Source organism: Haliotis cracherodii, unplaced genomic scaffold, assembly GCF_022045235.1.
Source record: "Haliotis cracherodii isolate W230 unplaced genomic scaffold, xgHalCrac1.p SCAF_2, whole genome shotgun sequence".
NCBI lineage: Eukaryota > Metazoa > Mollusca > Gastropoda > Lepetellida > Haliotidae > Haliotis > Haliotis cracherodii.
This window is the reverse complement of record NW_027266275.1, coordinates 60,397,790-60,415,194: the sequence shown is the minus strand read 5'-3', so window position 1 is coordinate 60,415,194 and position 17,405 is coordinate 60,397,790. Positions and strand designations below refer to the sequence as shown.

Genomic DNA, 17,405 nt, shown 5'->3' with positions numbered 1-17,405 from the left:
ACTAGGTGAAGCTATCATACAACTTTTTACATGACATAAACATTTAGTACACTAATTGAATGGGCTAATTTAGAAGCACTGTTAGTGTTATTACAGATGGATCAGTCATGGAGAATATAAGAAGCTACTCCTGGTTACAATGGGACCCCAGCCCTTGTTTTGATACAACTTTAACATGAACATGGTGTCATGAAGTGAGTGAGTGAGTATGGTTTTACGCCGCTTTTAACAATATTCCAGCAATATCACAGCAGGGGACACCAGAAATGGGCTTCACACATTGTACCCATGTCGGAAATGGAACCCGGGTCTTCGGCTTTAACCACTAGGCTACCCGACTGCTGCAACACCCCCCCCCCCCCCCCCCCCCCCCCCCACCACCACCGTTCTTAGTCATATTCCAGTAATATCATGGCGGAGACACCAGAAATGGGTTTCACACATTGTACCCATGCCGGGAATCGAACCCGGGTCTTCAGTATGACGAGAGAACGCTTTAACCACAAGGCTACCCGACCGCCCCTGGTGTCCTGTAGCACTGAACACCTATAACAAGGGAATGGTAGCTTAGGTAACCAAATATTGTCTACCTTGCATAGCTTAAATTAACAGTGTATAGAACCATTTACCATTATCACAATCTGTGCCAAAAACATTAGCCTAGCCTGAGTCTGCCTCTTAGCATCTATGTCAGCAGATGTTATTGTTATTTCATGAACTATTAACATCTGAGCTTACTTGATAGGATATTTTACTGATTTAGGGCTTCCGACTAGAGGCGAAAGTTGCATGCTGTTATCATGTCTAAAGTTGATCCAAATCTCACAATACAGACTTAGTCATGTATATAGCTACAAATTTGTTACATACTTTTGTGACACCTTCAATGGAACACTTAGCCTAAGCCTGTTCCTCTGAGGGACAAAAGAAGCTGATTTCTTCTGTTAGTGTCAGTCTACAAGCTGATGAAGGAGATGCTAGAACAATAGACCCATCTGTAATATAAACAGTAGACTGCTGTGTACCAGGTGTATTGATGATGATAAACTGTCACTATGCAGGGATCAAAATCAAAAGATGATTGATATGGATTTCGTTCAAGAAAATTTGCATAATTGTGTATGAAGTTGTGTATGTCATTCAGATATTTAACAACTTGTAAACACCACAATGAATCACAGAGAGAAATTAAAATTGGAACTTGTAATGCATACAAACATCCAAATTGTACCCAAATTCATATATGTAAGTCCTCTTGCAAGATTTAATTTCAATCCCTGAATCTATGCGACTAGTGTCTAGCTAGAGTCAAAACAACAGCCACTAGTTCTCAAATCTCAAGTGAGACTACTTACACAATACTGTTTTATACATTGTATCACATGACATTATACAACAACGCCGTTTCTAGTGATCATACATTTCCAAGATGGATTGTAGTTCTAACATCACACCATAGGTACAGGAAGCTATAAAATGTATATAAGATACAATCATTCTCAATTTACAATAAGATTCTAATATACAATATATCTCCATACCAACAGTCTATAGTATCTCTACATAATTCTTTTATGAGTTAAATTTGTTAACATCATTTTTAAAAAGATAGAACAAAACAGAAAACGTCCAAGTATAAAGCTGCAGTGTATCCCATTAGAGATGGTATTTTCTCATCATATCCTACAGTAGGCATGATAGGAATTCTAAAACAATGGACCATTGCATCAGCTTCAAAAGAACAATTGAAAAGTTAAAAAAAAAAAAAGTAAAAAAGAAATTATGATCATACCTTGAAATCAAAATGGAAGATAAACATAACTACTATGCAAGTTTCACATACAGTCTAAACATTCTCACGTTCAGGCACTCCGAAGTAAATTATCAGAAAAATATAACAGAAATAAAATAGTAAAACAGTAGCAAAGGGATGCACAAATGTTCCATATCAGCAAAATTTCCATGGCTATTTGGAAAAAACCCCAACACAAAACCCAACAAAAGGAAAACATTTTACTGTCCTCATGAAGATAGAAATAGCCAAGAAAATATGAAAAAAAACCCCTACATTTCCCAGTGTGTCAAATGGAGTCTATACACCATGTTATTTTTTTTAATGAATCCTTCTTCCATTAATCACTCCAGCTTGACAACTGTGTAAGAATCTACATCGAAACATCGCTACATGCAATAAACCAGTTGTTATCCATAGAATTGGACATTCTCTTACTTCCGTTAATAGTTGAAATCGTTCATCTGAGGCCAGCTTCATTGTCGAGGTTGAACCACCAATATTTGAAAACGATGAGTTATGTATGGTTATAATAAGCCCCTCCCCCATCAATTGCTTAAGTACCCCCAGGATAAGCTTATTATGGCATATATGGTGGTTATATTTGACAAGTATTATTGAAATAGGAAACTTTGAACAATCTGTGCACCCCTGCATTCATACAACTGATACATGGTAAATGATAAACATGGAATGGTCGTTTATTGCATCACACTTTGCACAATGGATAGAACTGTGAAAAACAGAATTCTCCTACAGCCTGTATATATTACCAAGGCAATTCACTAACACAGTCTCACAGTATGAATGTTACAATCAATAGATAGTTTGTCCACTACAGTTGCTATCTAGATGTTTAAAGCAAGAGTTTGACGTATAAAGTACACCACACTGATGCAAGATGATCTTCAAGTTCCTTAATGGTATGGAATGAATACAAATGTCATATACCCTGGAAAGCATAATAGGATTTGTTGATTTTAAGAACGATTTGTGATAATCTATACTGATTCCAGGAGGGCGAGTCGTCGAAACAAATGCAGGGATGAGAATGGAGATTTTCCTTTTCAGCTGAAACTTCTTTGCAATGGAGCGTGGTCCATAATTTTGGGGTGTTTAGGGGGAAGCCATGAGATTATAACAAACTTGTGGTCACTAAAATTTGCGGAAATCTTCAGATCCATGGAAGATTCTCACCCCTGCAAATGTGAACTTAACAGTTGAACCTGGTAGTGACAATACAAACAGTTTTAAGCAGTACAAGATGACAAATACCACTCAAAAGAAGTTAAAGAACATCCGATTTTTTTGACAAATTTTAAATGCAAAAAATATATAAATAATATATAATATTTTAAAATATTTTGTTGAATGGCTGTGAATCTAATTGATTTTATTCATTTATGATTTAAATCTTAATGGAATGAATGCTATTCCTTGATCAACTATGGCATTTTCTGCATATGGAATCCTAATAATACATAATGGTCACATTAATTGCTTGGACAGTGAACAACCACCTCCCTTAACAGGTTCATATTGTATCAAACAGAATCTAGACATAAAACATCCATCATCCATATTCTTAATTATGCAGTATAAGAGATCCGAATGCATGTAAATCCCACAGTCTTTATGTCATGGTTTCAAGAAGTGGTTTTGTAAGGGAAATGAAAGAAAAAGGTTCTTTAAAAATAAGTAACTGAAAATAACTAAAAATAATTACAGAAATAACTTCTTAAATCCATAATTTTCAAAACAAGCAATTCATATTTGTACATGCTTATGCTTCAGGCTCTTGAACTACCATGCATCAAAACAAATAATGAAAAACATGACCATCAACTCACGGTTCATCACCCAATGTTTACATCGTAATTTTCAGCAGATGAGAACAAACTCAACAACAACAACTGTCCTGGTGAACAGATCGTTGGAGCATGGACGGACAAAAAAATCAAACAATTAAAACAGAATTTTTCAACATAACACTTTCATCATCTCCTTCAAGTGGATCGAACAAAAGCTTGAGAAATCTGTCCACATAGTTTTGGGCAAGCTTTTGAGCACACACTGACAAAATCATGTTTCATCTGCTTTCTTGTTTGTTGAATAGCTAGTACATAATACACATAACATAATATGTCTCAGAGTATATCAGTTGATTTCCATTCTACCATCTACAGATTCTGCATTGACTCCCTGTGCGATGGAAAAAGTACATGGATGTTATAAACTGTAGTATATTTCAAAAAGACAACATCACCTACAACTGAAACTTCTGACACCTGATTGAGGTGGCTTGAGTCAAGTCACATGGTTATGTGGGCTTGAATCAAGACAAACACTTGAACTGGCTTGAAGTCAAGTCACATGTGACTTGTGTTTGAACCAGTCAGTTGCCTTGACTGGCTAATACATGTTCAAAGCTTATGCTTGCTTGAATCAAGTCAGGTGCGAACTGCTCTGACATTTACTCTCGCTTGATGTATCCTACACCAACGCTTACACTTGCTTGAAATAACGTCAATGCAAACGTCAGCAAGCAATACCATCATTCAGCTACAGTTACAAATGACACCTACAAATCAGGCACTATGATAGATTTACAGTAAATAAGCAGCCATAATTGCCACTATAAACAAAATATAAAATATAATTATTCCACACTAATCTACAATTCAAAGTTGGAACAGAAACTTGGCTGAATCTCTTCAATACTGTTTACTGTAGTAAATAAACAGTTTACTCAATTCGTATTTGACTAATGACATCGTGATGGTGTGAACCCTGAGAGTTAAAGTTACCAAACCGTAAGGGAGTGCTTCGTGAATACAGATTTATCACCGATAAAGAATGTATCGGTAGATTTTAGTTAGCTTGTCACTCTAAATTCCCTTTGAAGTCTTCTGTAATTGTTAATGACTGGAAAACTAAATAGAGCTTTAAATCAATCCAAACAATTTGATTCAAAGGGCTTGACGCTATCCAAAGTTAAATGTAACATTCTAATCCATCACTGACTTGGACAACTAGCGACACTCATGCTGACAATCTAGACATTGTCAAGCCAGTCCTACTTCTTCATAAGTCAACTGAAATGTGAGCAAGAATAAGGATATCTAACTGCTCAAATTTCACCTTCATCAAGGTTACTGGCACCTCTGTTTATCCCAATCTGATGCCTTTCTCATACACTAGCTCAAAGCTGGCTCAGCCGAGTCCTTCATCAAACACAAGGTCAACCACAGCTTCAAATGAATATTTCAGGCAAATGTTGTCAAACTGTTATCTTTCTCAAAGGTATGGAACAAAATTTAATGAATCAGGGATATATCTAGCTGAATAATTAAATTTATCTTCCAAGCAAACATGCAACTGGGCTCAGCAACAGTTTGCTTGTTTTCGTTTTGAGAATAACAACATAATCAGTAATCATAATTAATTCCAATTGATTTCTGCAATCAGTCTTTCAAATCCATGACATTTTTCATCCAAATGTTTGCTTCAAATAATCACCTAAAGCATTACTTGATAGCTGAAGTATGGCCAGCCTTGGTTGATGCCATGTTGCCGTCTGCCTCAGTAGGTTGGGGCCTGGTAGTCGGGGACTTCTTTCTGCTGACTGAAGGGGGGTTGCTGGTAGGGGTCGCCGGTGTCACTACCAGGGAAGGAGGAGTAGGGGGATGAGGCATTGGGGTCAGGGTCATATCCAGTTGTGAAGGCATCTTGTGCACCCTGGCGGTAGCGACGCACGGCAAAGAAGGTAATTGCACCCTGAAAACAGACAGCATGATTAGCAAGACCAGGGAGTGGACGAGTTGGTTTTTATCCCCATATATCAGTTCGAAGTTCAAATGTCTTCTTTGACATGAGCTGAGTGCTGACAAAACAAGGATTACAACCAGAATTCGGTATTCTAACCAACAATCACAGGATCCTAACATCATGATTAACAATGCTTTTCAAATTGCGGACACAATCATCATAACTACTAAACTGACAGGGCAAACTAACACAATAGGGCACTGTGCAAATGTTAACACAAAGCGACAAATTCCGATTCAAAACAGTTCACCAAAGTGATTTGAAAACTGAATGCCTTGTTCAATTCCTTTGTAGACAAAGTCAACCTATCTTAAAATAGTAAAACCTCACTCTTGCTTTGTTCACAAAGAGGCTGGACATCTTCATATTTACTTATGACAGAAAACAAAGCCAGTGTCGAGACTGTAGGGTATGTCTAACTTGTGCCTTGTAGGAGACCTAGGACTTTAAGTCATTACACATACAAGACCAATGTGTCATTGTCATGTTTCAACAAGGTCAAAACCAGATCCCTTTTGCAGGAATATATTCAATATCACTAAAATCAGATATTAGTGCTTGCTACCGCTAAACAAAGATCTCAGGATATTCCATTATTGGGGTCACGTCAGAATGACCTTTCTTCCAACCAATCACAGCATCGCTTACCAGATCAAGAAAGCAACATATGGAATGTGTTTTTTTTATCATGCAACCTTGAAAAGGTTAACATGGGATATTCCGAATGACAGTTACACGCTGTATGACTGATTCTGTAAAGTTATTGTCTGTCTCTTGCTTCAATGATATGAACATTTGAAACAGAATAGACTTTTCATAGTTTGTTGGAAGTACTGCCATACAATCTGGGCCATTTATTAGAAATTCCATAATATTCTATTGTTCAGTTTTCAAATTTTGTATCGAGAACTTTGGATCGAAAACATTTTCAACAGTTGGAACCTAGTGCCATAAAGATCGAGAAAACTGCTTTCTGATTGGCTAATGCTGACTTCATGTTAGTCACTTCATTGATCGGTAAAAGTTCGCGAAAGGTCGTTCTGATGTGACCTGTAATGGGATGTCCTCAGATTTTGTGTAGCATTAGCTAGTACAAAGACCTGATCTTAATGAGATCGGGATATATTTTACATGGCGTAAGATTTTGTGTTACAATCTGCGCAAAATCCTTTTTGCCAGTTAGTTCTTGTCTTTCAGGGACCTTTGGAATAGATTCTTAACTTATTATTAGCTGAGCTCATAAGACCAATCTGACGATACTCTACTGAAAGAAACATTAACATTTACTCAGCCCAGAAACGCCCACCTGCGGTACAGTTAATGTTGGGAACATCTTTATGTGAAGAACATCACTACATACTCATGATTCTTTTATCTGGTTCATTGTAAATCTGTTAATTGTGTTTCACTGTAGGTTTCTAGGGTGTCAGTGGTGTATGTACACCAGCCACCTACCAACTATCCATGTTGCCTAGCATCAGTTGCCTTTTGTTAATACTTAATTGTAAAGTTTACATTAAATATACTTAGATACTTATCCTATCTCACACTATGCATTTCTTCCTTCTTTCAATCCTATGTGGAAATGTGCTTGAACGAAGTTTCCAGCTTCAAAAACAAGAAACCTAAACACACTCAGCAACCTCATGATCACCACCCAAACAAATAGTTCAGGCACTGTAATCCCATGCATTGCAACCTCCACAACCCGATCATGTGAATACTAGGGCTGGGACGACACACCAACTGTGCGATCAGATACGTATCAGGATACCTTACTCATGATCTGATATGTATCACGCTACTTGCATGTGCTCTTATCTGTGGAGCGTAAGTCATCTTTTTCATCGACAGGATGGCCAACTACCTGGGACACTGATGATTTACAGTTAGCAGTGTCAAGTATGGCGCAATGGATGAAAATATTTATGTTTTCACTATTAACTAATTAACTGATTAGTGTTTAGTGGAACAGTTATTAAAGCAATCAATTGGGGTCAGAATTGATATGTATATTTTAGTGTGTGACTGTGATCGAAACTTGTATTGAGAGGTAAAAAATCGTGATCCACCACTAGTGAATACCCCTGCTACATCATTCTCTTTCTCAGAGCTAACAGGCTAGCGGAAGGGATGGTCGGGAGGTCATATAGCGTGGAGATAGCATATAATTGTACAATGTAATGTAAAACTTACCAATTTTTAAACTTATCCTATCTCACACTATGCTTTCATCCCACAGTTGAATGGTGGGGCGCAGATACACTAGCATGTTGACTACAACCGTGAGACTCACACGAGGCTAAAACAGTGAAATAAAGATTCCATAACACTCCCTAGATAAGAACTTGTGAGCGGGAGTGAGTGAGGTTTAACGTCGCTTCTAACATACATTATTCCAGTTATATCACGACGTGTCAGCTTATTGTCGGAGGAAAGCCCGAAGTAATGTAGGTCTCAGACTTTTACCACTTCGGTGAAACCCACAGGCACGGGTATGTTGCTGACAAACCTAGAAACAACTCTACACAGCGAATCGCAGAGCTTTAGACCACTGGGCCACCTGAGACCCCCCCCCCCCGTGAGCGGGAAAACACACCAAGAGGTGATATGATCCCTGTATGTTAGTCAGACGTAAAGGTATAAAATTTGTTACATCAACGTCCATGTAGCTGTAATACAGATTAGGACTGATAATCGATCAGGAAGGGATCTCCAGCCATTCGATTCTACAACTCAGCACTATCTTCCATGGACAATAGTTTGTGCCAGCTCGGCATCTCCTTTAACACACTATCAAACTGCCCAAGGGATTTAAGCATGCTTAGACAGGAAGAGGAATGACCAACAATACATTGTCGCACGTGCCTAAAGCAGTGTTAAGTTCCAAAGTGGAATTGAAATGACTGGTCAGACAACTTGTAGGAACAAATGAGGGACTGTAGCTCAGCAACCGTGGAGATCTTAGATACGGTTGTAGTGGCAGTGACAGGGTTGATCGCTAAGGTAGAGCCCTTAAGTTGTAGAGTTGATCTCAGATGATGCAGATACTCAGCAACCTGTTGAGGGGGCAGTAGTCCGCCTGGTTATATCATGAGCTTGACAGTTGGCTTCGAACGCATTCCATTTATCGTATAGGCTCATAGGGGAGTTATAGTGAGCCTCAATGATGGTCTTGGCTACTTTGGGAATAGGCGTGGTCGTTGACATACTCCCACAAGTTGGCCAGAGCGTCGTGGTCCCTCGCCTGAAGAACTAGGATGTGAGAGACGAACTTTGGGAGCTGAGCATTGAACCGGGTTGCGAAGCGGTCAATGTCTGGACTTGGGTAGAGGCGACAGTGTCACCGAAATAATTGTCGGGTGGAGACGCCATTCCGCTGATGAAGAATGGTTTGGATGGGATTGAAAGTAGGCACAGGCATTGTGGATCCCAGATATGTGCTTCACTCGGACTTGAAAGTTCAAGGAGTCGATCAACCGGAAGTCGAACGTCGGTGATAAGAGGGACGTCGACTTGGTGGAGACCATTTGTGAAGGCTGGAAGTGTTGGTGCTAAGCGATGGAGGTTGACAATAGCTAAGGCAGGTTATAAATCCGTCTTGGGGAGTTGGCGACATTGCTGACATCATTTATAGATAAAACATGAGCCCCGATATCCATGTTGATGTCAACCCCGAGGCCGAGAGCAGTAACGATTCCATTGACGACGTTGATCCGTGTAACTGGATGATGGGGAGAGGCGATAAGTTGACAAATGCTCAGCTGAGTCTGTATAATAGTCATCCTCTGAATCATGCCAGAGTGGAGTTGTATGTGATGAATTGGTATCTTGCGTGTGAGAGCGTCAATCCCGAGAAGGTCGATCACGTAGTCGGCGATCCTAAAAGGGTCAACCCCCAACCGGCGATCCAGAGAGCAACCTACGAACTAGAAAGGCGTGATTGAATATTCTTGGACCGGCGATCCAAGGAAGAAGCGTGAGATTGATCTGTGCTGTCGATCCTCACTAGAGGTTGAACCCGTTTCGACCAGTGTCGGCGGAAGCCTTATTTGTCATCGTTGATGGAGGAGCGCCAGTAACATTGGATGGAGAGGAGCAATCACTATCAACCTGAACATCACGTGAAGGAGCAGGAGATAAAAAAGACAACTGTTAGTGGACAGTCTAGGGCCGCTAGGTGGGTCAACCAAGGCGTATCTGAGGCAACTGTGGACAAATTGACGGGAGAGAGAACCTTGCGAATGTCTGATGTAGTAAGTGGTTCCTCTGTAGATGGGGTGATCAAGTCACGTATGTCGCTAAGCATGGGATTGCATGGGGCGATGCCCATGTGTTTTGGGGGTTTTGTTTGTTGTTTAATGCCGCACTCAGCAATAGTCCAGCTATATGACGGCCGTCGGTAAATAATCGAGGTCTGGACCAGACAATCCAGTCATTGATATCAGGAGCATAGATCCACGCAATTGGGATACGATGACATGCATCAACCAAGACGGCGAGCCTGACCACCTGATCCCGTTAGTCGCCTTTTACGACAAGCATAGTCGCCTTTTTTCCACAAGCATGGGTTGTTGAAGACCTATTCTACCCCGGATCTTCACGGGTCGCGGTGACCATAGTGCTGCTGGGATGTATTCAGGTGATCTGTTTTTAGCAGCAGCTGGAAACTTTGGTTGAACAAACCTTGGATTGAAAGGAGAAGAGGTAAGCTGAAATGTGGTTTAACGATGCATGCAAGATTATCGCACATATATAGCGATGTGCATGCACGTGTGTGTGTGGCTGCTTGTACTAGGTTGAAACAAAGCCGATTTTATAGTGCTAGCCCACTGAGATAACCTAGGTTTTATAACATGAGCCGGAGGCAAATGGGGTTTTAAGCGTCCCACGTTAGGTTTTATACCACAAGCTGCTGTATTTTAAATTTTAACTTATCTCAAATCATCAACAATGTGGACGCATAAAACCCCATGTAACCTGTGTGATCCTGCTACAACTAATTTATCTTACCGACATGTTTGAATATGACATTGTAAAAGAATTCAACCAAATTCAAAATTGAGAGAAAACAGCTGATCCATTGATTTATTCCCCAATTGAGAAATTGATTACCCTCGAAGGCAGGTTACACAGTATTCTATTAAGATCATGGTTACCAATCAGATCTCATCATTCTCACATGGAGGTATGATAAAACAGGTACCAGTTGAGATATTATCATGTATGCATTTACAAAGTAAACAAGTGCAAAAGTGAGCGTGGCTCACTAAAATTAATAAAAACAATTTTTTTCTTTTCACTGCACTTTTCCATATGACATATATTATATGTACTAAGTTTGAGATGAATCCACTGAATAGTTTAAGAGAAATTGCACGGACAAAGTTTTCGGACGGACGTTAGGGTTTGAAAAATTCATTAAAAAAATGGAAAATAAATAAAAACAATTTTTTTCTTTTGACTGCACCCCTCGATATGACAGAGATTATATGTACTAAGTTAGAGATGAATCCCATGAATAGTTTAAGAGAAATCGTGTGGACAAAGTTTTCGGACGGATGGACCTTGGTATAACTATATACCCCCGACATTTTGTCGGAGGTATAAAAATAGGGTACATGATGAATGAATGGTAACTTCCTAAACTCACCCATGAAAAGATAGAGAAGAAGGAGAAGGCTATTGCAGCTTGGATATTGTCGCGGCCCCGGCCATGGATTGGGTAAGTTAGGGGATCAGTGGTGTCAGTGCGGCGCCATCCATCTGTCAAATAGCAGAAACCTACGAACCACAAAAAGGTCCACAACCCTGCAAGGAAAAATGACACAAATGTAAACACATGTGAATGATATCAAGATAGCAAGCACTTACACCAGTACCATAAAAAAAATTGCACAATATTAATTTGTTTTCAATAGGAATAATACCGCTGAATAACAACAATTTTATTTTCCATAGACAAAACTGGATATTCAAATGATTTCACCGTTTTCAAAAATTGGAAACTTACTTCAACACGTTCAAGTGTACCATAGTCTGTAAAATGAATGTTAGGATAGACTTTTTTTATTTCCTTGGTTAACAGAATTTTCATTCATGATCACAGGTGAAAAAGTAGAGTAAAAAAGACATTTCAGATGTTTTTCGTGTTTTTTAAAAAAGTACCTTGACATATTGCTTGGTAAGCCATGTTAGCAAGGCCTGTCTAATTGAACACCCCCAACCCTATTGCAATCTTTTGTCTATTGTGATGAAAAGACAGCATTCAGCTGCACACAAAAATTGTTCTTTTAAGACATTTACTTATTTTAGGGTTGGTGGAAATACACATTAATAAACATATCGCCTTATGAATACCATGCAATGATTTCCAAGTGGTCTTGGTCATTGGTCAAGATCACTTTGGCGCGAAAGCAATATCCTTCACTAAATGTGTTGTGGCAGAGACCATTTTTCATATTTTAAAATGAGCGAGTGAGTGAGTATGGTTTTACGCCGCTTTTAGCAATATTCAAGCAATATCACGGCCGGGGACACCAGAAATGGTCTTCACACATTGTACCCATGTCGGGAATCGAACCCGGGTCTTCGACGTGACGAGCGAAGGCTTTAACCACTAGGCTACCCGACCGCCCCTATTTGAAAATGAAGTGTATCCTTTGCTGTATTCGGGTACATGTAGAACATGGTATGGGAAATGATACAGATGTTTAGTAGAGGGAGAAGCAAGCTAATAGATGGACGAATGATGGAGAGACATTTGAACACTGAAGACAATGTCTAGGGTTTAAGGGTAGTTACAAATCAAAGCTGGCATAAACTTATTTTACATGGTTTGCCTGAAAAAAGAACATGGCATTTTGACTGGGTCCTTGTGATTTCTTGGACCAATATTCTCAAACTTGTTAAACTAAAACATTCTTGATGTTGAGTTATTTCTATCTAGCTTCTAAAAAAGAGTGTTAAAAAAAAGAAGAAAAGAAATTACTGGCATATACAGATCTGAATCCCAAAGTGTACACAAATTATTTTTCTAAAAAATGATGTATTTAAAAATTTATTTTTTTTAATGGTATGAACAGATCTGAATCCCAAAGTGTCCAACACATCAAACCAGTGTTTCAGATACCTAAACACACCAGACCTCGTGGTTTCTTAAAGACCCTCTTTTTTATAAACTAAACTTTGGATTCTAACTTATGGTGGCATGAATTATCAGACCTTTCAGTTCAAAATGAATATCTGGAATATCGGGAAGGTAGGATTTCCAGATATCTGGATAAGTGGGATCTCACTGTAGCTGACATAAATACTGACCTGAGGCTGTGAGATCGGCAATTACAGCATACTTCCTATGCTGCACACTGCTAAGATTGTCAAAGATGGCATCAAGTAACAGGAAAGCTATACAGAGCAAGAATGCTATCACTCCAATGCCAACTCCATAGCCACAGGCATTGGCATCAGCGTTTATGATACACACGTTGTTGTAATATCCTAGAGATGAAATACATCCAAAGACGATGATTGAAAACAACTGAAAAAAAGAAGAAAGAGCTTCAGGTTTAAACAGAGGCTTTGCTGGATACAAGAAGTCTGGAACTGGTGTCTCAATTATGTTAATAATGTTTATCATCACAATAATAACTATCATAATGTCTATACTTTAACCTGAACTCACTAAAGCATATGCTACTTTTCTAAAAAAAAACGTGCACTGTTTGATCAACTTGGCTTCATAATCTAGAGCCCTTTCCATTTGTGAAGAAGCGAGTTTATGAATGGTAAAAAAATTGAAGTTGTTATGAGGTGGTATTTTTCGGCCATTATTATATAGAGTAATGAGGGAAATAGATTTTAAAGGAATTTCAATCTTTGTTTCCTTATCGCCCAAGGTCAATCTGTTTACAACACAATTATTATGATGGTACGATTTTAGTTTCGTGTTGGTCAGGCGGGAACGGGTGGCCCAGTCTTCTAGGGCGCCGCAATTTGCTGTGCAGAGTTGCGTCCCTTAGACACGCCAGAAACCTATGATTGTGGGTTCGAATCCCGGTTCGCCCCGATTATGTTTCTAGGTTTGTCAGCACCATTTCCGTGCTCATGGGTTTCCCCGAAGTGGTTTGTCACCACCATACCTGTGCTCGTGGGTTTCCCCGAAGTGGTAAACGTCTAAGACCTGCATCACTTCGGGCTTTCCTCCCACATTAAGCTGACACGCCGTGATATAACTGGAATACTGTTATAAGAGGTGTTAAACAGAACTCACTCACTGTTAATAATGTTTATCATCACAATAATAACTATCATAATTGATGGTGTAGGATTTAACACAACTTTAAACATGTATTCCAGTTATATCATGGCATTGGCATGTCAGCTTGATGTGGGATGAAGTGATACAGGTCTTAGATGTTTACCACTTTGGTGAAACCCACGAGCACAGGTCTAGTGCTGACAAACCTAGAAATATAATTTTGGGCGAACTTGGATTTGAACCCACAATTATAGGTTTCTCATGTTCAAAAGGGACGTAGTTCTTTAAACATGTTAAACTATGACCAGGGCCCACTTGCACAAAGCGAACTTTGTGCTACGACTATTGTAAGCCTATGTTAAAGTATGGGAGTTACGATCATCTTAGCGCTAAGATCGCTTTGTGCAAGTGGGTCTTGGTGATCACCTGGGATCTGTCTATTGTCTAATTTAGAGAATTTCAGTAATAATGTTTGGGAATACACATTATGTGATAGGGATTATTGGGAATTGGCACCTTCCTTATATCATATCTGCCTCTCAATAATGGGACACTGACATGTAGTTAAACAGTGTGCAATAGAATACACAATGACACCCTTCTTTTCTAATCTGGGCAGACAGATATAATCAATCACGGTCAATTAAACCGCAGAAAAAAAGAAGATTAAAACTCCTAATACAGTCCAGCGAACATCCTTAAACAATCCCAAATGAACCGTTTGATCAGCATGCATGCTTTCGTTCACTGACAGGAAAAATCATATTATCTTTTACATCTGTCATAAGATATTCTTTATATAACCATGACAACATGTGTTTACCGGTATAAATGAATTATATTATATTTTGTGACTAACAGTTTAAATATCTGATCAGGATAAACTTAGTGATTAAAAAAACTAATCACCATAATATATCTTCCTTATGTTGACATCTTCAAAGTTCTATCACCAGGGCAACTACCTTAACCAAATGCTTTTTAATTACCTGGCCTAATGATCTTATCTTTATCAATTGATTTATACACCAAAATAATGTTGACATGATGTTCTTGATGAAACATATTGATTGTCTCTTGGCATCATGACAGTACAGTTCAGAATTAATATATGGATTTTGTTCAGGATCATAGCTGAACGTACTAAGTCAAACAAAATTTAACTAGCAACAGTCTGTGGACCACAAAAAGTCTACCTAGCACACATAATTCTTTGATTTTGATACAAAAAGCTGTTTTATAGGGCAATGACTTGGACTCAAGAAATGTAAGAAGTCAGTGGCTAAAGTCAGTAAGTCAAATCAACAAAAAAGGTGGACGAACCATAACAACAAATTAATGCAATACTGTTCATTATTGGTTGAATATAAACCATCTGGCCCATAAACACTGCAGTAAGAAAAGCACTTGACTAAATCACTATAGCTCCTGACAGCATTTCCCTATGATACAGAAAGTATGATGCAAAGACATGCACTGCTCCGAATTTCAATAACAAATTTTGACAGCTGTGCACTGTTTTATTAAATTCATACTGCAAGTAGGACTAATCCTTACTACTTACTGTAGAATTATGAAACATGTGATGCCTGCTTAGAATTTCCATCAGTCAAAAGTCTGACTACTTAAACAAACCATCTGTCAAATTGGAATTTTATCAGTCTATGACCGGTGGCCGATGGCCATATAAAACTCTGTAATTATCAATACAGATTAATTTGTTCAAATTAGCTAAAATCATGGCTCACACACATACCAGGCAATCAGAACTGAACACCCCACACTTCACTATGTTGACCAATATTAGTGAGTTTGGCTTTACGTCTCTGACGTTTACCACTTCGTTGAAACCCACGAGCACGGGTATGGTAGTGACAAACCTAGAAACATAATTGGGGCGAACTGGGATTCGAACCCACAATCATAGGTTACTGGCGTGCCCAAAGGACGCAACTCTGCACAGCGAATCGCGGAGCCTCAGACGACTGGGTCACCAGTGCCCCCCTGACCAACATGAAACTAGAATCATACCATCATAATAATTGTGTTGTAAACAGATTGACCTTGGGCAATAAGGAAACAAAGATTGAAATTCCCTTAAAATCTATTTCCGTCATTACTCTATATAATAATGGCCAAAAAATACCACCTCATAACAACTTTAATTTTTTGACCATTCATAAACTCGCTTCTTCACAAAGGGAAAGGGCTCTAAATCATGAAGCCAAGTTGATCAAACAGCGCATGTTTTCTTTAGAAAAGTATACACTAAACCTTGTCGCTGTGACTAACATTATCATGTTTATGCTGTGTTCTGCTTTGTATCTCAAACTACTGAAGCATATATATTCTTGTCTAAGATAATTCAAATTTAACTGATAATGTAAGAGACAGAAACTGCGGTGTTTGATTGTAATTACATCATACTTTGACAAACTCTGACATCTGTGACGTACATGGCTACTTGCATCCTACACTATTAATGATTATGTTATGAACTGAGATGAGGTGATCACAGAGAAACAGTTGATCTAATTTGCAAAGATTTAGTCAGAATACACAGATAATGTCAGTAGAAATGTATCAGTAATCCCCAAAGGTGATACAGGACAATATATGCATTCCTTTTACAAGGAAATAAAGAGCAAGGGAGATAATCACAGCTGGACAAATAATACTCTGGTTACCAGGTTAATATTGCACCACAGCTGAGTGAAATAAACACTGAAACTAACCCAAACATTTGCAGTGAGAAAAGTATGTTTACATAACCAAAAGGATGTAATCAGAACATGTATGTCTGGCCTAAGTTATTTTTGGAAGATCTTGTTTTCAAAAATAAATGTGACTCATTATCATATGACCAGGTGTACCTAGAGGAGATCACCATTTTTGTTCTCATTTAATGTTTTCTCGATATTTATCTGCCATTGGTCACAATAAATACAAATATATGTCATAACTTGTCATGTCTGACATACATACAAGACTATACGAGAACTAGTATGGTTAAAGTGTCTTAGACATCGCTGTTCATTAACCTTAATCATTCAGGTTGAAACATGGATGCCTATCGACTCGACTTGTTCGCAATATAAAACAAAATACAGTACCCCAAAATGCTCGAAGGTTGACACAAACGACAACAGTGCTTTTCAATGTAACAATGCTAATTTACCCTGCCAAATCAAGAGTACAATGAATGCAGAACTATAGGCAGCTACAGTGACCTATGCTGAGCTTTCCCATCTCTGGAGTCGATCAATAAACTAAAGGCAATGAACATTTCGGTAAAAACAGTCTGTCCACGAACATGATAATTTGCATCACTTACCAAACTAACTAGCCTGAGAATTACTTGAGGCTTTTTAATGTACACTAATGGATCGAAAGGTGCACCAGCCTTTCCTGCCCCGTACGCAGTTCCAATCGCTCCTTGTTGGTTGTCCGACATGTTGCTCTCAAAATAATGCGCATACATGAATTGATGACGTCACAAATTACGCGTACCTGCTAATGAACGTA

General features: G+C 38.7%; 1 protein-coding gene across 1 annotated transcript; it reads right to left on the bottom strand.

Moving 5' to 3' along the window:
- Window positions 1-380: 380 nt before the first annotated feature.
- On the bottom strand, window positions 381-17,347 carry LOC139468305 (synaptogyrin-2-like). The gene is made up of 4 exons (XM_071250185.1): window positions 17,215-17,347; window positions 12,941-13,160; window positions 11,274-11,431; window positions 381-5,569 (listed from the first exon to the last, which is right to left on the bottom strand). The coding sequence occupies exons 1-4, from the start codon at window positions 17,332-17,334 to the stop codon at window positions 5,375-5,377; spliced, it is 693 nt and encodes a 230-aa protein (XP_071106286.1). The 5' UTR covers window positions 17,335-17,347; the 3' UTR covers window positions 381-5,374.
- Between the last annotated feature and the right edge of the window lie 58 nt (window positions 17,348-17,405).